Source organism: Ptiloglossa arizonensis, chromosome 5 (assembly GCF_051014685.1).
Source record: "Ptiloglossa arizonensis isolate GNS036 chromosome 5, iyPtiAriz1_principal, whole genome shotgun sequence".
Lineage (NCBI taxonomy): Eukaryota > Metazoa > Arthropoda > Insecta > Hymenoptera > Colletidae > Ptiloglossa > Ptiloglossa arizonensis.
The window spans coordinates 8,782,704-8,805,112 of record NC_135052.1 but is presented as its reverse complement, the minus strand read 5'-3'; the positions used below and the strand labels follow the sequence as shown (position 1 = coordinate 8,805,112).

Here is a 22,409-nt window from a genome sequence, read left to right as displayed (position 1 = left end):
CTTTATTTAATTTTTCACAGCTGTGGTTCGAACGGGAGCGAATTTTTCGAAGAGATTATCGAAGATTATATCGAAACGAATAATTGTTCCATATATTTCGAAACATCGTTCCTTCGGGTTCGCACAGGGTGGTGTACTATATTTGTCGTTGCGCGAAATTATTCTATAAGTTGATTTCGCGTTGAGAGAGAAACGGAGGCGATTCGAGCGCTACGGATTCTCGGTTTGCACGGTCCTCGAAGATATCGCGTGCAAAATATAATATTTACGTAATTCTTTGTCGCGAGAAAAATATTGGTAATGCGGCGACATTTGGAGGTAATTACGGTCAAAGGTAAACTCGAGAGATGAAAATTGCTTTGAATGTCCTCTCCGTTTCGGGATCGCGGGGACCGTGGGCGTGCTATTTAGAAACGAGTTTCGGAATAAACGAAACAAGTTGTCGACGTCGCGTTTCTTTTCATGCCTTTGCGAGTACTCGGACCCGACGTTTCTTCTCCGGCGTTAAATATATCAACGTCGATACTCAAAGAGAACGTCGAAGCGAAATTTTCGATCACTCGATTACCCGAACGACACGGAACGACAATGCGGGATCGCGAAGGTAAGCAAACACCGTTACGTTGATAAACAGTAAACAATATATACAACGAAAACAACGGCAAATCGCGATTATCCGGACGCCGTTCCATTGTCCACCGCGCGTTTCGATCGTTGAAAATTTCTTACGAAACTCGATTCGTTCGTCTCTCGTTCGTTAACCGAATACGTGCATGCCCCTCGTTGGAACAACGTTCGGTGAAATCGATAAAAGAAATCTCTGAAAGAAAAATTTCCCCCAAAGAGCACTCCCACGAATCGAGGAACGTCGCGATCCAAAATCCGTTCCGAGTAAACTCCCGTTACGAGGCGATCCGTGAGCAAAGTTAACGAATAAAACCCGACGAAAGAAGAAGGAAAGGGTTGGCGCGATGGTGTTTATTAAATCCCCCAACCCCCTCTCTCTCTCTCTCGCGCGCGCGCGCGACGAGCGAAATTACTCGCGTAAACGGAACGTTACGCACCCCCTGGCGTGCAGGGTGGGATTAATGAAAACATTCACGCATCGTTCATTAGCGGAATGAAATTGTCCCCGGTCGTGCAGCCACCCCCGTGTGATCGCGCGACTTTGGCCGAAGTTCTGTACGGTGAGACCTCTCTCGTCGGGAGAGAATCTCTCGGGGGTTCGGGGTTGATCCGTTGGCGCTGGTGTCTGCGCGCAGAGGTTCGGCGGGGAGGGTGGTGGTGGTGTACGGAAGGAGGGGTAGGTCGACGGAACGAGACGATGTACGTACGAGGGAGGGAACGGAGCGTGGTGATAGTCGACGAGGACGCAGGGTGGTGAGTGCCACCTTTTCGGGTCCTCGTAGGTCCTACCGTCAGGACCAAGGACCGTTTGTTTCCTCCGTTCTCGCGTTCCTCGAGGGAAACAAGAGAAGGACAGATCGATAGAACCGGCGGGCGGCCAGTGTGCTACCTCGGTCGGCTGCGTGCGGTGCGTGAACGTGCGTGTCTACTCGCGTGCATCAGGACCACCGGGGAAAACCAGAGATCGCACGGGGTGCGGCCGAGGATGGTGAAGGCCCCCAGTATGGGACCCTCAGCGGCCAGCCAGGGGAACAGGAAGATCCACCCGGGGCCCGAGATCGCGATGAATCCGCGGAATCTGCCGACGGCGAACGCTGCTACACCCCCGGGCATCCGAACAGATGGCAATTCCTTCGGCAAGCCCGCCACGCTCTTCAATCCCCAGGTAATACGGGATATGGAAGAAGCAGCGTGCTTATTTACTTGCACGAGATATATCTACGCGACGCTCTCGAACTCTTTTAACGCGCGTTTTCCTCGAATTTATTCGGGTCCGTTGAACCTTTTGTCCACGGGGTTTGTTTTGGTGGTTCGATGTTTTCTTTTTCTTTTTTTTTTTTTTTGTTCTTCTTTTTTTCCTCCGCATCGTTTTTCCTCTCCATCCCCCCGCCGTTATTTTGCAAACGACGACGAGGCGCACACGGATCGCCGTCAATTACTTAGACACCGTCGGGAAGTTTTCGCAGCGAATTCCGCTGGCAACGTTGAAAAAAAAAGAAATCTTCATCAACCGGGGTCTCCCGTTGTTTATACCGCGGCAATTCGCTCGCCAGGTACCCTGTTTCCCCCCCGAGCTCGTAACACTGGCTGCGCGACTTCGTTAGCGAAAAATTGTCGATAGCTGGATCGGTTGTTCACGGGTAAATTAACTTTCAGCGAGTGGTCATTGACGCGGAGCGATCTTTGTTTTGCTCCGTTACGTCGTTTGTTCTACTTTGTTCGTGTATGTGTGTGTGTGTGTGTGCGCGTTTTTTTTTCCTTCTTTCTTTTTTAATCGCGCGGTCGAATCGAAATCTTATCGTCGCTCTTTCAGCCTGTCGTTCGTTCAGTTTCGATTCTCGGGAAGATATCAACGGATCGCGGGTATTTTATCGTTACGGTTTATCGTTGCTTCTTTTCAGATTCTTTTTTTCAACGCCGCGATGTTTCTACTCTCGATTCGAAATTTCGAATTACTTCATCGTTATTATCGCGCGTTACGAACGAATTACAAACGATGTTTGCGCTTGATCCGCAATCTGAAAACGACTGGTCGACATTCGACCGTTCTCGTTACTTTTTCACCTTTCAAATTTCGTTTTAGCGTTTCCTCGTTATCGCTAATTAACGAACCTGTTCCCGATCGAACATTTCCCATAACTGCACAATTATCGGGGCGAGTTCGAAACTGTAGCAATCACCGTATCGAAATTTCTCGTTTTCTTTTCCTTTCCATTTCTTTTTCTTTCTTTTTTTTTTTGTAATTTTGCAACGATTCTATCGTTTCCGTTGGATTCCTCGCGAAAGATTGTCCGTTAAATTGGAGACAAAACTGGAAAGTCGCTCGCCGTAAGTTTCCAATTCCCGATGCTCATCGGTCGTTTGGGTTTTTAGCATTTCTTCCGATATCTCGTTTGCCGACGATCGCTCTTCGTGGTTTCAACATTATCCGATCTCACTTCCTCGAGATCCTTCCTTATATCTTCAGACTGCGCTTTGATCATCGCGCGACAGTCTCTACTCGTTGCTCTTCGTTCCGTCCTTGTCACCATACGTTTGCAATTCAATGATTACGGGGAGCTTTCACTGTCGCAAATAAATTATCGATAAATTCAGCAAGGAAGTAGCAGGCCTGGCCAGCCAGTGGTTTGAAAAACGTGGGAGGGAATTCATGAATGAATGGATGGCGCGATCCTTTCTAAGAAACTCGTAATCTTTTAAATCCATTGATTTATTCCAGTTCCTTTTCTTTTCCCGAGTAACTGAATATTATTGCAAAAGGTTGCCGCACAAACGCGCTAATCTATATTCCTAATCGTACGACATCGCTTCGCGATCGGTTCGTCAGAAACGACCGATTCGATTAAAATTCCCTACTTTTCCATCTACGCGTTGCCAAAGGTGGCTGCAAACTTTTACAAAAGCGCGGAGTAAGCTCGAAGAAAGTATTGCAATAAGAAAGAAGTAAATCGCTTCTTTAAGTGCCACCGTTACACGAAAGAAGCGAAAAACAGCACTCGAAGTTGAAACGCTGAGTAATCTACAACGTTATTCCTTTGCAGCGATGGTTACGAAATTTTTATTTTAAATTTTCGAAACTATTTGAAATTACGTTCGAAATACGTGAAATTATTGGTACGATTGTTTGAGTCGTGCGTTCGGTTGCTTCGATGGAATTCTGACTCTTTCGATTGAATTATACGGTACGTTTTTTTGGAAAATTCGAAACTGGATTTCTAACGATTTTTTCGAACCGAATGCCAAAACCTATCGAAATGGAAAAAGGTGTGATTGTAAACGCGGTTCCGAAAACTGTCCGTTAATAACAATGCGTTTATTTGTCGGAAAAGATGCTCGACCTGTAGTACGACTGACGAACGATCAGATGTATTTTTAACAAAGATGAAAGAATAATACAAGAATACGAACAGAAACAATAATAAATGACAAAATGATAACCAATAACGTGGACAAGAGATTTATAGTTTGAAAACGATTACTCTTCGGTTTTCATTTGTCCGTTTATTTCGACGAGTACTGTCCTTCGAGTTGTCGCGGTCCCTGTTCTTTAAACTATCGTACAGTTGTCTCCACCACCGTTTCTTACTCTCAACATTGACCTTCCATGCCAGAAATTTAATTTGGTAAACTATTTTTGATACAGACAGGAAACGCGTTCATTCGAGACCACTTTAAAATGGTGTCTATGTTTACCAGTGAATTTTCTGCGATTCGATGATTTTTATGATTTAAAAACTCAGTGCCGTCTCTCTGCTTTAATGCTGCAAACGCATCATATTTTCGAAACCCTCAATTTTATCGCAATCTCTCCAATTGAACGTCTTTCACCACCAGGCGTGATAACTTCAATGCGTTTCTAAGAGAAATGTCACTGAATTTGAACATTTTTCATATACATTGTCTTATTCGATATATTTGAAAAATTTCGAAAATCCCAAGTTGAAACTCATTCAGTTAATTAGCAAATTATATTTGTCCGCGAAGTTTCATAGTTCCTGCTTGAAAAATGGAAGTAATCTTGTTTTAGTTTTACGGCAACCGTCTCTCAATTTTATAAGGTTTTTAATTGTAATAGTGGTATGTTTTATTCGTTTTGAGGCTCAAAGTAAAACGCTGCAAAATTGTATTCGTAGTGATATCACGGATGTGCTTTTATTAAAACGGATTTGCATGCGACAAATAGGAGCGGATTTCGTTTAACAAAAACTACGATTGTTTTTGAAAGTTCATTTATATAATATATGAAAGTACGAAAACGTTGCTTTTATTAATACGGATTACCGTGTTTCTAAAATCCTCGACATATTTCCATTTTTAAAAGAAGAACGAAGTAACAATTACTTTCACGAATAATATTAATGAATTTATTTAATATTTGACATTAGTGCACTCGTAGAATTCATTTTCTTTGATCGTAAATTGCTCCCATAATTCATTAATAAAACGATAGAATTTTTCTGCAACTTATTGACTCGGAAGACTATGGAAGAAGACAAAATAAAAAATTTAGGTATCAGAGGGACAATCGAGTTTATTTGGTTGCACGAGATTCGGTTTAACATTCATTGTTATACAAATTCAGTGATCTTTTGTGCAGAAATAAGTGTAAAATGTACAAAAAATGTTGCCACGTATACCTTGACATTTTAGAAAATCGATTTTGCAAATTTTCAAGGCACGCGTACGATTAACTGCGACGTGACTAACGTGTCTATTTATATTATTTGTTTTCCATCAATTTTGCCGCCTTTTACCTAGTTATAACCAATTAAAACAGATAAAACCGTATCACTGTCCACGTTTACGAACACAAATACAAGTAGAAATAACGAGATACGATCGAACACGTTCGACAAGTTTCACTTAATGGCACACGTAACCGATGAATTTTCAAAATTGTTTTTCCCAAGCACGAAGTCTTGTACGATATAATTTTATTCCATATTTTCGATTTACTTTTGCACGAGAAACGACACTGTACCCGGATCTGGCCACCCATCTCTGCCCACCCTGTTTAACAACGAGGAAGTTAAGAAGGATTTTAAAATTCGAACTATTCACGGTGAAATACAATATTTTGCGGAAATCACGGAACAAAGACTATAGAATCGACCGAACCAACTGGAAAATACAATAAATTGTACAAAACATTCGTTCCGGGAACTCTACAGAGAGAACGCCCGCATGATTCGATGAAAACCACATGGCAACTTCCACCGAATAATAGCCGGAGGGTGAATAAGATGCAAATGGATGAGAAAATATCTAAATGTTAATTTGTAACCAACACGATGCAAACAATTTACCAAGCGAATTTATGGATATTATAAATGATAACCGGGAGAGAGAAGAAAATAATTGATTTCGGTTGAAAAACCCCGCGACTCGTTTCCGATTTATCCATGAATTATTATTTTTCTTATTCATCGAATGCCAAGAACATCTAAAATTTCGATTCACCGGATTCACGACGTCGGATCAAGACCGAAGGGGGAATTGTTCGTTAATAAGGCCTGTGCGCCAAGATCGATAATTATTGCGGGAAATTCGATAAACAATGATACCCGTAATTCCCAAGAAATCCACTGAAAGGCAGCCTTAAGGCGAACCGACCATTGAAAGTGTCATAAAGGGCCTGGAAACCGAAAGAACTCGAGTTAGTTTAAAGCCTTTAATTAATCGTGATTACTGCTCGAGGAGTTCTCGTTTCTTCTTTTACCCCCGCTTCTTTTTTTTTCTGAATAGGAGTGCACGACCTGGAATCGAAGCTCGTAACTCAGCGTGTCATCCTCTCGTCTTTCGAATAAGTGCTCGGTGCGCCTCAATAATGCACTCGAAGACTCGTTTCCCGCGATTGAATGTGGGTCAGTTTTATCGAGAGAAGCCTGTTCCATTTTCCCGTCGAGGAGTCCTTTTTGTTGATCTTTTCACGCTTGAATTCCAATAAATGGAATTACGCGGGCAAGGAATTTCAGCATCTTTCGCCGAGTAGAAAATTTTTCACGGTGAGATTATACGTCGGGGGACACCTATCGTTGATATTTTTAGCGGCCGAATTCCAATAAAATGGCATTGCTAGAAAAGAATTTTCATCGTCTCGGATGACATTTCCCGGGGAACCTTCACGCCTCGCCGTTCATTTTTCATTATAGGATATTTTACGGAGGAGGTATTATCAAGATGAAACTTTCAATGTCTTCTGTGGCAATTTTGTTGCTAAGAACGCGGAGACGTCGCGATCGAACGTTACTTCGATCAAATGTAGATCGGATCGGTCGGTTATAGTTTTACAATTTTCTAAATATTTATGATTTCTATTTCAGTCTACTTCTCGTAATCTATGAAAAAGGATTCACTACTCGCGACGCTCTACCATTTCTTCATTGTTTCGTGTTTACGTATACAATATCCAATCGATTTTTACTATTACAAACGTTTGCCCCGTTAACTGTCACAGTTCTGCCTCGTTAGCTGCCACGTAGCTATCCCCATCAGTTAATCTCATTCGCTCTTACTGTTTCGCATCCTCCTTTACTATTTCCCACCTACCTCCCGGATGTATTCATTGTCAGAGGTGATCGAGCGGCAGATAGATAATAGCGCTGAATTCCTGGAACACCTATCTCCCTCGTTAACTGTAGTACAATAGGATCCCGATTATTTGAACAAATTGAGGCAAATGGTGTTCGGATAATCGTATAAATTGAATTTTCACTCGAAGCTAGGCCGTTTATTACGGAACGTAGAATTATCGGAGAAATTTGCATTTTTTATATATTTTAATTCTTGGATCGATAAATTATTTGAAACTTCACGTACCGCGGAGTTATCGAAGAGGTATTGTTCGTAGCGATACGTACGATTCCTCGCACATGGTTAAGTTACGTTTAGGTTAGATGTTTCGGAAGGTTAGAGTCGTTTCATCGTGAGGTTGGAGGTAGAATGATTCTGCGCACCTGTGCCGCGCAGCCGTCAAGTGCTTGGCGCGCGAGATCGAGATGTGTGCCTGGAAGGAGAGGGGGTAGCATGAACTAAGCCATTTGCCCCTCTCTTGGCAAGAATCCATGCCACAAAATCTACTCTGTTTTCTGTCCATACTGTCGCAGATGCATGTAAGGCGTGAAGCGTGTTCCGACTACCGATTGGGTAGAATGAACGCCACTCGTCTCGTTTCACCAATCAGAAGCTTTGCACCTTCTATGTACAGAGTGGGTTTCAACCGAACGTAGAATGGAATGTACAATTTACTATTTAGCGAAACGACCACGTACAATTCGAACGGAATTCTAACGATCGGGTTCAATTCGTACAGTTTTTCATTGTCAAGGTTTAAGGGTTAAAACGAGTCGCTTTCAAAAAATTACCCAACGAATATTCAACAATATATAGCGCTGTTGTTAGATAAAATTTGTGTGGATTTTTCACGTTTTCTTCACAAGTAATTGACAATGAAATTCTTTCGATCCTTTCGGTTGACTAGAGATAATTAAAAATTTTGTTGTAAAAATCTGAAAGTAAATAATTATAAATTATTATTATTATATTAAGGATCGTACCGTAGGTAAAGTACTCGATGAAAATAACTGTGACTCGTGTCTAAAATAATGCTATAATTCCTTTTTGCTAAGCGTCACTTGACCCCTAGTGGGAATCAATTGTAATGGTTGCCACTTATCAGTTATAGCTTCTTATAACGCGAAAGGACAATAACAGTAAAAATATATTGCCACCAAATTGAAGAAATACATTAAAAGTTAGCAAAGACACTGTCAGAGTATAATAAAATTTATGTTTAACACAATATAAAGGTTCCGCCCGATCTTGTTCATACTCCTGATCTTTTATTAATAGTTTTGGGATAAAATAATAAATCACGCGAAGAATGTTTCGATTAAATCGAGGAAAACGACGTTTCATATGTGTCGATCTACTAAACGAAGCTAGTTGCAACAATAATGGTACCGAAGTGACCGAAGCTTGTCGAGTAGAAAAATGATCGAAGATACCTAGGTTTGTTTTATAAAGAGTATAGTAATTCGTTAATTCAAAGAAATGGAACTAACGGTCCACGTTTCGTTATTTTATTTCTATTTGAGAATGGACGTTTGTAATATTTGTTTTCGTAAAATTATTTTTATCGAATGTTTTACCATGTCATGGTAGGATTGTCTTGTCGTACGTAAGAACTTCACATCGCATTATTGATCTTCGTTACGGAACATTTTTGTTCACCTTTTTACAATTTTGCAACAGAGAGAATTATTGGAGTAGAAGCGTAGCGACAGCTTCCGATGAAAAAAATTTTGAAAGAGAATAATAAGTCTGTTCTCTGTTTCCAACAAATGGAAACGTCGGAAGTGATTTTACCATTTCGCTCAAATCAGAATCCTGTTCTTCTTCCATAAAAATATTTTTCGTAAATAGCTGCTTACACCATTTATCGGTGGCAATGATTAAAAAATTATTGGTCAATATGTTCGTTACGTTTTGAGAAATTTTGACAACCATTTAAAGAAACACGATTTCGAGGTAAACCGCGTTCAAACTTGTCGGGGTTACTTTTTCCAATTTCAAAATAAAACTTCAGAAATAAGCTCTTAAATGATTAAACTTTTACGAGAGGTGAAAAGAAATTTTCGGTATTTTAGACACGACCCCATGGTTGCTCCCCTTGAAACAATACTATAGCTCAGCTCCTAGAATCACAGGAAGTTAAGTACGCAGCATCCCTTTTATGCCCGATATTTGGGTCGCTTTGCTCGAATAATCCTCAAACTTCTTTGAATAGTGTATTATTTCTATATTTCAAAAAGAATAGTCATTTTTATTTTATACTTGATGTAAACTATTAAATTATACTTGTTCTTCGTTTAAACATTTTAAAATTATCAAGCGTTTTAATTGCAAAAAATACCAATATAATTCACTTTAATTTAACCGATTATCGTTTAATATTTCGTAGTAACCGCGTTCAGACTCCATCCGCAGGCATTATCAGCGAATATCGACAGATCTATTAATATTTCATAAATTTTAAAGAGACTTCAACCTGAGCCGTTTCGTTTCTACAAAAGTGTCTCGAATCGTTATCGCCTGGCCGTTTGACCGGAATATAGTGTCATTATTTCATTCGATATCACGCCCATAATGTTCAATTTTTGGAAACGTAACGAGTGACATCGGTGTAATTGCAACAAACCTAACGAATCTCTGGCGGTATCTAGTAAGGCAGACATTCTTAATTAATCCCTAACAATCAATTATTGTTTCTGGAGTGTCATTTGCGAAATGGAAATATCAGGAATGTACATACGTACCATCACGCACGTTACTGAATTTATATTTGATATTGTTGTTTAAGGAATGAAAGGACGCGTAAAAAAATGATTTACATATAATTATTTATACATATTCGGTGTAAATAATTATTTGGTATGTAAACGTGTCGAGAATTTGTTTTATAAATTCAATCGTCATTTCGGTACAGATGTTTCCTATAATTACGTTTCCTGTTTTTATTTCAAAATTTGTACAGGACTCGTTGTTGATACCAGTTGTCTTATTTTGCAGTTTCTAGGTTTCCATATGCTCGACCTCTTTTATAATATTTCACTTCAACCCTCTCTTAAAATTTTCTAACGCAATGCGTGAATATTTGATACACGTAATCTTTTCCCAGATTCAATGTCATAAAGGTTCCACTATTGCCGATTGATGGGAATTCGATATACATACATCCGTGCGTATATGCATGGACGTGTACACGTAAGCATGTAAATGTAACCAACTTCCATCCATTTCACAATGGAACCTTTATGATATTTGAACAAAGAGACTTTCGAGACAGTCGTACCAGGGTGAATTTTCTTCGATCGTTCACAAGCGGATATCGACAACGATGGAGAAAATTCGTTTTATCGGCGACTAAAACCTTCTCTGTGGTGCACGAACTGCGCCATTTTTCATTTGGCGATTTCGTCTCGGACAATTTATAGGAGAGTCTCTGTAAATCGAGATTAATTATAAACCACGGTGAAACAATGTAAATTAATTTGTTTAATTACGGGTTTGCAATTCATTGTTGCAAAATTGATTCGTAACTCCAAACTTCGAATTTAACAAATATCGTATACCTCGTAATTATTTTCGTAATAATAATGAATTACTTTCAAAGACGAAAATACATGGACGTGTCGTTTATTCAAAGATACGTAATTGTTTACACGGAGTAAATATTTTCCCGCACCTCCTGTTCCAGGAACCGACATAACCTAGATTCCTCGAAACACTTTCCCACTCGACAAATTTGGTCACTTCGGTACCATTAGTCTCACAAATTGGTTTCATTTAGAGGGTTGTTGCACACGAAATGTTGTTTCTTTCGAGGAACTACCAACGATGGGCAAATGTTTTAAAAGTCCGTGTAATTAATCGATGTAATAGAAAAAAACGTAAAACAAATTTGGAAAAGTCGTTTCGGACGAATTTAGAAACAGCAAACAAGCTACATCCAGGAATAAAACTACAGTAAATAAAACGATACATAAATAAGCTTTTACAAGACCTCTCTACGTACACCGATGTTTTCCAGTGTGGGAAACACACGACCCCTAAGAAGGATGTTCTATCATTTAAACGGGAAGAGAAGTTTCTAACCCCAAAAAATAAATAAATATCTTATTGTATCGATGCATCGTTCATCGTTAAAATTGAACAATTGGAAACGTATATTATTTGTATCGTTCTTAAAGGACCCCTTTTAAAAAATGTAGAAACCACCGACCTACGGACACCATACATTCCCTCGAAACTTACACACGCCAACTCACTTTTCTTCGCTCCATAGCTATTACGTTTTCGGAATCTACCCCTAAAATGATTCACGAGCCTCGATCCATTAGACTTTCCGAAAATAAGAAGCAACCTTTCGAGAAATACATAAGCGGATAATAGGAAAAGCTTCCTTCCAAGGTACCGCAGAAGTCGCGAGGAGAGAAATCGAAGGAAGAAAAAAAGAAGAAAAAAGAATTACCCAATGTCTTAGACGTTTCTGTGCCCAACTACTTGTAAGGCAGAGTCTTGGTTGCCTTACCGACGAGTTCGCTAAATAAAAAGTCGAGAACGGAACGCACCCCTTTCCCTTTTCGTATCGCCTTCTCCCGTCTCTCATCGATTTTGGCATCCTTCGCGTATACTTTCGGTACTTTCGAGACATTCGAAAACGTTTACGTGGACATCCAGCTTCGAACATTACTCGAAACGATTCGAGATTTACACCACGTGCCCGCTCGAGAGTTTAATTCCGTAGAGTCGCTGTCGGGAGCAGAACTCACGTGGACACCGTGAATTACGTCCTATATTCGAAATAATTCTCCGTGTCCCGGAGCCAATCGCTCGTAATTCAGTTGTATCATCACGAACTGCGCTACGACATCGAGCCGAAGGTAGCTGCACTCTGTTATCCAACAACGCAACTGCACGGACAAAAATAGTCTATCCCTTGCTTCGAATAATTGTTCCATTTTGAACACTGATACCATCAAAGTCGATTAACTTTCTCGTAACACATCGATTTCATAAGTCGATTAACCGGACGGATATATATATATATATATAGAGAGAGAGAGAGAGAGAGTAGTCTCCGAATCGGTTTCCTAATAATCTAAATATTCACCTCGTGACAGTCCCGGTACGAGGGGATTGACGCATCGAACGATCGATGCATCGATTGTACGAAACGTGCGCATGGTCTTTTTATGTTGCACGCCGTGTATCAATAGTTCGACTGACGCTAATAGCGTTGCAATTTCCGTTCGACACGTCGTATCGATCTATTTGGACGATCGATGGCTCGTTTCAGTAACCCGAACCGGAACGAACGTTAATAGAAGATGAAAGAATGTTTGCCTCTTTTTTTCGAGCAATTAGAAATTGACAGGTATTAACAGATGAATCGTTACACGACCAGGTTTGCGCGAGCAGGAGCCACCGATGTTATAAATTACATCGGAGCCGCGGAATATAAATTTCCGTGGACAAAAATCCGGCGATTCGTTCGGTAGCGATCGGTGTACACGGTGCCAAGCAATCTGCCGTACTTTTACCGCAAAAATTTCGTTCTCCGCGTAGAAAAAATATCGTAATGCGTAGCTGGGTTGAGTGGCCCACTCTTGACACAGTAATGTGTTTCGTACGTGCGATTTGTGGCGATGTCGAGTGGCGCGAAAGGTACTCATAAATTTTAACTCGCGATATTTCACGTGCGTCGCAACAATGTTCATATTGTCGTTTGTTAATTAATCTCAATTTTAACGATAGGTATTTTTCAACGAATAAAGTAATAGGCAGTTTCCAGTTACTGTTTCGCCACGAAATATCGTTCCGATGAAACTCGTTCGTCGAAACGGAAAGTTACGTAATCAACGATTTTTCCCTTTCTCCGTTCGATCCGAAAGTTTCGAACAATTACCAAATTAGCGATCGTCTGAATAATAGCTTTTCAATGTTTTTTTGTTTGTTTTCTAATATGGTAAAGCGTCACGAAATTTATACCTAAACAACTCCGAAAAGCCATTTAGTTAAAAACACAATTTTATCGTTCGAGTACCATCGTGCGATTAAAATTACCGAAAAAAAGTCTCTCGTTGATACATCCGTTCCGAAAAGAGCGATCGCTTTTCACGATCCCCGTCGTGCAAGTTGAATCATCCGCAACGATACGAAAATTTCTTCACTCTCGGTCGAGTCGTCGATCCAACGAGATCGAATCGAAATATATTCTCGATTCTTTTTCGAACAATACGTACAGACGTTGAACGAACGGGTGTTCGTTCATCCCTGAAAGTTCCATTCCGGCCGTGGTCCCGAAGCACGACCTGCTAATTATTCCAATCTGTGCATATTTGAAACTGGGAAAACTTGGACGGCTATGTCCACTAGGCGAGTTGCTCAAGAACTCGAAGGGAGCGGCTGGTCCACTACGAAATTAGTTTTACGCTCGCCGCGATGCTATCAATCAAACCAGCGACGCGTTCTCCATCGATTTTCCACTAATTAGGCTAAACCTTGTGTGCATGACAGGTGGACGTCTCAACCCAGGTGGATCTGCATGGCGGTTTCGGTGCATCCGGTGGTAACATTAGCGGCGACTGGGATCGGCGAGCGACCCCGCTCTACTCCCGGGAGGACATCAAAGAGCAGTATTGCATAACCAGCCGGCAATTGGACGCTGTCGAGAAATCCGAGGGTGGTTTCTTCGGTTGCCTGTCGACGAGAGGACCCTCGCCCTGTAGCGCCGCGCGAACCTCGATCCTTTCCGCTTGCGTAAGAAGCGTACCCAGCGACGAAAACCTCTGCGACGCACCCTATCCGAGACGGCCCCTACAGATTATGTATCGTCAACCTCACCCAACCTATCCGAGGGGTCTGTATCGTTACGAAATCGAGGACGAAGCCGACTGGATCGAGAGTTCCTACTTCCGGCGCCGACCCACATCCTTCTGCACCGTGTCCGACCCGAAGAGGTAAGCTTTAATTTCAGGACGCCGCGTTTCGCCGGAAACGGCTCGATTCGTACAGTTATCGATGAACGAAGACCGATCGAACCGTGAAACCGGCGTCAGGGTTGTTTAGACTTTACAAACAGCCCAGTTTCGCGATACGGGCGTAACTCGTTCGATCGCGTAGTCGCTAACGAATATCATTGAACGGGATATCGGCTCGAGAGTAAATGTTTGTTTCGGTCACGAGAGCGGCACACTTTTCGAGAAATATTAATTTTCACCACTTTCGGAGGATAGAGATTGAAAATCGTAAGACAATTAAGTGTTCATTTAATCTTTGTTCGATAAGATCGACAATCAGTATTGTACAGTACGGTACAATGGAAATAGTTGTTGGAAACGTGTACGTTGCAGGTGAGCGTATTTATTTGTATCTTGTTTTTTATCGTGTGCGGCGAAATTAACCGAGGTACATCGTTTTTGTACAGTTTCGTTACCAAATTTGTGAATTAATTACTATACGTCGATATTTCCCATTCTCCAGGGTCGTCGACAATGACGCATGGCTGATTATGAGAACATTTCGATCTGTCTAATTTTGGCACTTGGCCTCTGGTATTCCCATCCCGCGATTACTACGATGGTTAAATTCTGTCTATTTATGAACAGGAGAAGCTCCAATCACCGACTGTAATTTGTAGGGTCCTTTTGTTTCTCAATAACGATTGACGTATCACGAACTCGCGAAAACGCCAAACTTCTCAATGGAGAGTATCGATCCACGGTCTCCCGAATTGAATGTGCACGCAACGATCTCTGCATTACGTACTTAAATATTCCGTATACACATCAGGAACGTGAGACTTTCTTTTCCTTTTTTTTTTTTTAATTACGATTACGTTGAAATGTTCAGTAGTACTCTTCGCGTACAAAAACGTGCGAGATCTCCGAAATCATCGAATTCCAAGGTCTTAAAATTCAAACTATCGAAGGCGACTATCGTTTATGTAACATTAATTGTATCAACGTATCTTTGTGCATCTGACAATGTTAGTTTTAATACTGGCGAAACGTTGAATTCGTTTTCGAAAAGGCCACGGTTTACATCCACAAATCTCTAACAATTTTAAACAAATGTAAATATTTGTAGGAGGCAGAGATACGGACTGACGTTACCGATGCCCCCGTTTCTATGCAATGTTATTTTAGTCGTAGTTATTTAGCAAGTTTGTATCAATTAAGCTTTCCACGATGAACAAAAATGGTAAAAAGGAGAGGCAACAGAAATTAATTGCCATCATAAAATGATACAAACGCCTCGTTAAAGAGTCTTTAAACGTTATTCGTTAATTCTTCCGACGGTTGTCAAATGTTTGATTTAAAACAGCGCGTTCACTCGGGGTAGAAAAAGGGGCTGAGAAACAGAACACCCGATAATTGCCGCAATTATTTCTTTCTCGGAATTTACATTATGAAAGACACGCTTCGCGATAGACATAAATAGCATCCAATTAAAAATTATGCAAAGAAACGTAGAGAAAATGCCACATTAATTGTTGTTCGAACACAGTGATATTTATACAGTCCGATATCCAGAATCTTATGTTCAAAGATGGAAATATCTGTGGAAAAAATGTTACACTGTTTCAAGAAACGATTTTGTGCACACTTTTTCCATCAAAGTTGATTTCTTCTCGTTTCTCTTAAAGAAAGCTACGTAGTTTTTTCAATCTCTTCTACGTTGTAGTTGACACAAGGGGATGCAATCGTTCAAGTATCGTAACATGACCTTCAAATGACCTTTAACTCGAAAAATCCTTTGACCATCGCATTGTGAGATATTTATCGATAAACTCGAATATTATCTTAAAGGACTAATAAACCGTACAATGTTTCTAACGATCGGTACACGAGTAACTATTTCAAATAGTGTGTCGTTAAACGTACACTCTACATCTCGAAAACATTTTTTCCTCGTATAAGAATACTTTTAATTTCAGGATCGCGTTAACTTGTGCCTTCGATGAAAATGAATTCATAGTTACTTTCGGGCTTTATGTACCATGCATCAGCGAATTTAAGAGGGACATTTGAATGCGTCGCAGATATTACTTTTACTAATTTTACGTTTCCCGATTTCAATAGGGTTTCCGTACTTGTGCTAAAAAAGGAGCGGTCGGTCGGTTATTCCGAAATCAACTTTTATAACGAGATTGAATATAACTTCGTAGCGATTCTAATTTTTCCTCGGTAAATTTGCATTCGAACGTGGACCGTAACAGATATCGCGCATTCGAAAGAAATCATCGTAAATCGAATTCGTTAAAATTGTCGACGATCGATCGTGGCGATCCCTTCGAAAGAGAGTATTCGCGTATATTGATCTTGTCGCGTGAACATATAAAAAAGGTATTAGCCGCTCCGTGATGCGTTAATCACCAGTCGTACAGCGTATTTACTACCGGGTTCGCTTTAACGGTGACAACATTCATGGAGCGTAAAGAGATTTACTACCCTCGAAGAAAATATCTCGTCTTTCACGGTGCTGTGATTCGACGACATAAATATTCCGAAGTGGCAGAAAGGAAAATTAACCGCTTAGCGAGAGACATAAAATGCGGAGCCCCGATAAAATCTCAAGATTGGTCTTAGGTGGTCCGTAATGTATTTGTTATACGCGGGCTTGTTTAAGGGTTCCCGTGGAAAGGTTGTTACTATGTAGCAGTTGTAGCGAAACGAGTAGCGGAAGATTACGGCGCGTCGAGTGGTTCGGTTTATTTCTGATTGGCACAAGTGGTGCACAGAAGCTTCGATAATGACGTTGTCTCAAGGTTACGCGTAAACGATCGATGAAAAATTATGTTCTCGGGGTAAATTGATGTATTTATACGTTATCGGCGCATCGATGCGAAAACTGCAGGTGTAAATGCGGCACGCGGCGAGTCGATTTTACATAAGGTGCATCGAGAAATATAGCTGTGCACCGAGAGGATGTAAAACGAATATCAATGGTCGTCGAGAACCGTGGTGCCGTGGTTTGCCGGCTAAAATACCAGACTTCGAAAACAATAAACAGCCGATTGCACGAAACAACGGAACGCGCAAAAATAAATATATCTTGCTTCATATTCGTCACGATGTTTCCGTTGTCTGTTTACAAAATTCTTCGTTCGTCGAAGGGAACGAACGGTAGCTTTGGTTGCAAATGGAAAATGGTTGTAACGAGTTACCAGAAGTCTGTGTAACACGCCGCCAGGGATGTAGAAAAGTGGGAGGAGGATTTATTTGATCGAAATTAAAAGAGAATACCGGTAGCGAAAACGGAACAATAACGCATCCTCGAAGACGAGCTGATATCTAAATGCAATTTATTTAGGTCGTTGTTTTAGCGTCACAGAAGCAACGCGCCGTGCCGTCACCCACTTTTCTCAAGATAATACCTGTCACACGTGAAATCGGCTTCTGGTCGACACAATGGGAATGAGAATGTAGCCATCGTGTGTGGCAATCTCTCTCTCTCTCTCTCTCTCTCTCCCTCCCTCCCTCCCGTTCCCGCCACGTGTTAATAAAAAGCGAGTGTCGTCGAGAAAAAATAAATGTCTATCGACTAACCGGCTAATTAAGTCGTATCTGCGCGCAAGAATCCCTGGCCAACAGCATATTTTTATTCCAATATCACCGAGTACGATAAATAACGGGGCTTTCTTTAGATCGTTAACGTCAATTCTTTTCCTCGAAGCTGCGAAACGTTCTTCTAACAGACCTTCTGTATTATCGTTAAGAGGAAGGATTCATCTATGTGCACTTGTTAGGATATCGCGTTCGTGTGTTCCGATCAGGATTATGCCGATGGACCGAGGTAACGGTTTAAGTATGGAGAAATAAAATTTAATCGCAAATATGGGGAAAAGTTTAATAACGAAAAGGATACGAGACGACATTTAATAAGGAAATGATTGAATCGCTTAAAGAAATTAGAGAATTTGAACTCTGAAACATAAAACCTGTGTAACGATAAGAATAATATATGTCGTCATTGAACCAGAGTTTTATGCAGTATAAAATGTAACATTAAGGAACGCACGATACGTAGAAGAAAAGATAAATACACTTTTACGATGCAAAGACGAGGCACAGTTACATACATGTTATTATTAATGTACCTTCGAACGATTATTAACGTAACTTCGATATATTAGCTTTCGGAAAATAAACCGAGTAAGAGAAATCAAAAGAATACTGTATGTTTAACGATGCAAGACGTTTCAGGAATTATTGCGTTGTACTGTACAAGCTTCCAAGATATTGTTGGAAGAAAGATTACCCCCTTTGGGAATGTGGTATCAATCGGTAAGTAGAAAGTGGACACTGTCGAACAATTTTTGCTTAGTCACGGGCTTTGCGAAGACAAACTAAACCGTTCGATCCGGTAAGAGAACAATTCCTTCCAAGACTGATCCAACTTCTTCCAACACCGATCAAACTCCTTCAAACATCGGTCCATTCTCGTTATTCCAAGCAAAATATATCGATATTCGTTGAAGTACGAAGTATCCAGTTGGTAATTCATTTGTGTATAGAATGTCGCGTAAATTAGCCGAATAATTAACAACTTCCTTGTACGAACGAAACACTCGAGTGTTGAAAAGCAAGAAATTTCGAAAGAAGCTCGATGGAATGAGTGGCCAGCTCGCGATACTTAAATCACTCCTGTTTCGCATACTCGCAGTTCATGATTCAATTGACCCGAAATAGAAAGAGTTTTCCAAAGTTTTTTCCATTGAAGGTACACTTGGCTTCCCGAGGATGAGGAATCGACGAAATTGGAAGGTCCCCGGCCGGTACTGCCCCCTGCACCCCCACCGCCGTCGTCTCAAGCCCCGAAAACGAAGCACGTCAGCTTCGCGAGGTCGCACACTCTTACATCCTTTGATGTTTCAAGGAGCAGAAGTCCTCCGAGACCGCAAAACCAGGAACGGCTTATAGATTCGCAGCCAACAATGCAGAACACAATGCTTCCTTCGACCTTACCCCTGATGCACCCTTACGCCGCCAGCGAGCCCCGCGTTCTTGTCCTCGGTGAGTTTCTTTTCCCATGTAGTGAGTTCAGCTGCAACTAACACGTGCACGGTCAATTTTTTCCGCGTTATGCGACGTGCAGGGCACGGGGAATTCTAAGAAATAGCGAGCTTCGGAGACCAATCGAAAATGTCGACGAAAATTATACATCGAATGTCGCTACTATGGTAATTACCCCTTTCGAGTGATTTTTTTTTGGTTAGAACAAACTTGAACGACGCAATCATCCTCTCTACTGTTTACGTTTATTCCGATCGGTCGATTTTGTCCCGAACGAAAACGATCAAATATACTAAGAAAGGGAGGGGGTTGAATTTGATCTATTAACGAAAATTAAAATTTGTATATTTATCGTCGTATCTTCGTGAGAGTATTATCGGTGAATTGGCGAGGCGATACCGATGAAAATGTATCGATATACTTTGATCTTATTTGGAATATTTCTAATTCTACGTAGTTGAAAGTTTTTTCAAGAACGATTCGGGTATAGTTAAAAATAATCCGAACGATGTGTTTGGATTCGTTTTCATCGAGAAAATCTCACCGATCCATCGACGATACTTCGATGAAGACGTTGCTTCGAAATTTCGGCCACCGAGCTCGTGTAACGGGAGACTCGATCACTGTTACTCTGTCTCGCTTACTCATCGTGAATCTTCGTTTATTTTTCTCGTTCGACGGTGAACACGAGGATGGGCCTCGTCTCGAGACAAACATGGCTACCTAGAGCACTTTCGAGCGAACTGGTTCGACTTTGCCACTCGAAGCAGAAATTATGGTACTCGATGTTCAGCTTGTAAATAACGAACGTAACGAAAATAAAAGAAACGAGAAAGTTGTGGCACAGAGTCGCAATCGGATGCGTTGATGATCAACCTCGGGGCGTACTGCTCCTCTTGTCGTAAATTATGTCGTAAGGCCTAGTTTGGAGGTTTGATGGCACGAAGATGGAGGTGAATAAGATGTGGTGGTAGACCAACAAGAGATCCATAACCCGTTAGTGGTCCAACTAGGGGCTCATAACCTCCTTGTGGTCCAATTAGAGACCCATACATCCTAGAGGTCCGACTATGGATCTCGGATCCATTGGTGGCAAACTAGTTACGTAGACACGGAGTTACAACAGCAACTTCGTACACATTTACAACACAAAAACGTATTATGCGGGAAAGTTGAATAATGTTCTCCTCGTGAAACATGAATTTGTATCGACACGAGCATTTTTTTGTCGGTATTGATTCTTATCGGACGAAGGTGGTTATGCTTGAATTTTTCACGGGTTTGCGAGTGCAATAAACTCATTTGCGAGTGCAATAAACAATTTTTTGGAAAGAAATTGTTCTTGATTTTCTCTTTTGACAAATATTGTTCCAGGTTTCGAATAGGAAGTCACCTTAGACCGTTGAAAACGTTTCTTGGCTAGAGTAGTATCGGAAGAACCGACGTTAAAGCGTTGCACGATTTCACTTGAAAAGCTGATGTAATTGCACTCTGCATCTAAATTAGCATGGGTACACTTCCAGGAAAGACACTCTCATAGGAAGTTACGCCATTTAAATTATTCCTCTACCAATTTCTTTTGTCTTTGACCAGGGAAGAAATATAAAGAAATTAATTGTGTTTAAAATAGCACTTCAGCTGCATCTCGTTTTCACGAATTTATACATATACCCTTTGTTTGTATGTATTCGTTAAATCGTGTATTCATGTATTCACGTTTTTTTTTTCGTAAAATAGACGTTATATAAATGAATAAAAGAGACAAAACTTGTGACCCCTGTTTTCCATAGTTGGATTATGCTACACGAGAAGAATAAGAATAGAAAACCTTTTTTTTTTTCTTTTTTTATTTCGCGAATCTCTCGGCTGCACTTTACGGGTCAATTTTTACGTATTCACACTCTTTCAGAGCTGACTCTCGACTGACTTTTTCACGAAACGCGTAGCCCCACTCGTTCCTCAAAAGCACATACACACTTTCCTGTGTAACCAAATAGATCCTCACTGGACTAAGGACACTCTTTAAAAAAGTGTTTCTATAGAATGGCACACTTAAAAGTCTTTCCCCTTAAAGTTACGCTTTCGATCCTGAAGCGAAAACTTTTATAAGATTTACGCGCTGAACGTTTTCAGCCTCCCGCGACCAATATTTGAATAATTATTACAGTATTGCCGCAACAGTGGAAACTTTAGAATTTCTAAATGGAAATGAATTAGTTTCGTTCATTTGATCGCGCGCTCGTGAAAATTAAACTCGACTATTGATAAGGAAATACATTACACTCGTAATTCGATTTACGCAAGTTATTTGTCGTAGGTTTTAACAATTCAGCTTCTAGCAAAGCGATTGTACATGATATTAAAACGATACGGTTAGCACTGTTACAACCGAACCTCTCGGAAACCAAACCAATCGACTCGATGAGATTAAAAGTAGAGAAAATTGATATTATAATTATTGTTTCTGCATTATATTTAAAAATTTTGCTACAGTTAAGAAATTTATAGAAAAGCGCGAGGGTTGATGACCAGTTTGACCAGTTTCAGTTGTAGAAATATCAAGAATGAATATGTGAAAATTGGCCAGTTTGCGATTCAAATAATTAAAGTTGTAGCGTGTCACGCTGAAAGGAACTACAATGCATCTCGTGTCCATTTCTACTGCACCAGCAGTCTGCAGATTATCAAGCCTACTCGAGCATTAATTCCTCGCCCAGCGACCGGCTGTTAACTCAATATTAGCCATCAAATTGCCAATATACGTGGCCCAATGGGACTTGATATTGAATTCGCGTAGGAAATGATAACGATTTCGAGTAGTTTCGCAACATTGATAGTAGACTCGATTCGCAAGTGGTGCCAAGCTGAGTCGGCTGGTGCATTAATTTTGCTTCCTCGATTAATTCCAAACGAACGTCGAATTACAAGCGGCGGGATAAATTATGTTACCGGGTTAATTTCTATGCCGATGAAAATCCGTTTCCAATTGGACCCTTATGTAGAACGTTATCGCAGACTCGCGAACCTCGGTTATGGATGACGTTTAGATTATTCGATTTACCTGCGATTATCGTTCCGTTCGATTAGACGCGCACAGTAGACCCTGAATATTCGAGTTAACGCCGGAGTAGGTTTTTCAAAGACGTGCACGGTTTCTGGATCCTGTGATCAACGTGACGTATCGTCGGTACAATTGCGACA

General features: G+C 40.8%; 1 protein-coding gene across 2 annotated transcripts in view; it reads left to right on the top strand.

Annotated features, from left to right (window-relative positions):
- Window positions 1–1,410: 1,410 nt before the first annotated feature.
- Window positions 1,411–22,409, top strand: part of LOC143147586 (uncharacterized) — a 73,775-nt gene continuing 52,776 nt past the window's right edge. For both annotated transcript variants that reach the window (XM_076312948.1, XM_076312947.1), the window contains exons 1-3: window positions 1,411–1,792; window positions 13,708–14,150; window positions 18,916–19,208. In XM_076312948.1, the coding sequence (XP_076169063.1) occupies window positions 1,613–1,792; window positions 13,708–14,150; window positions 18,916–19,208 (916 nt within the window). In that variant the 5' untranslated portion in view covers window positions 1,411–1,612. The remainder of the gene's footprint in view (window positions 1,793–13,707; window positions 14,151–18,915; window positions 19,209–22,409) is intronic.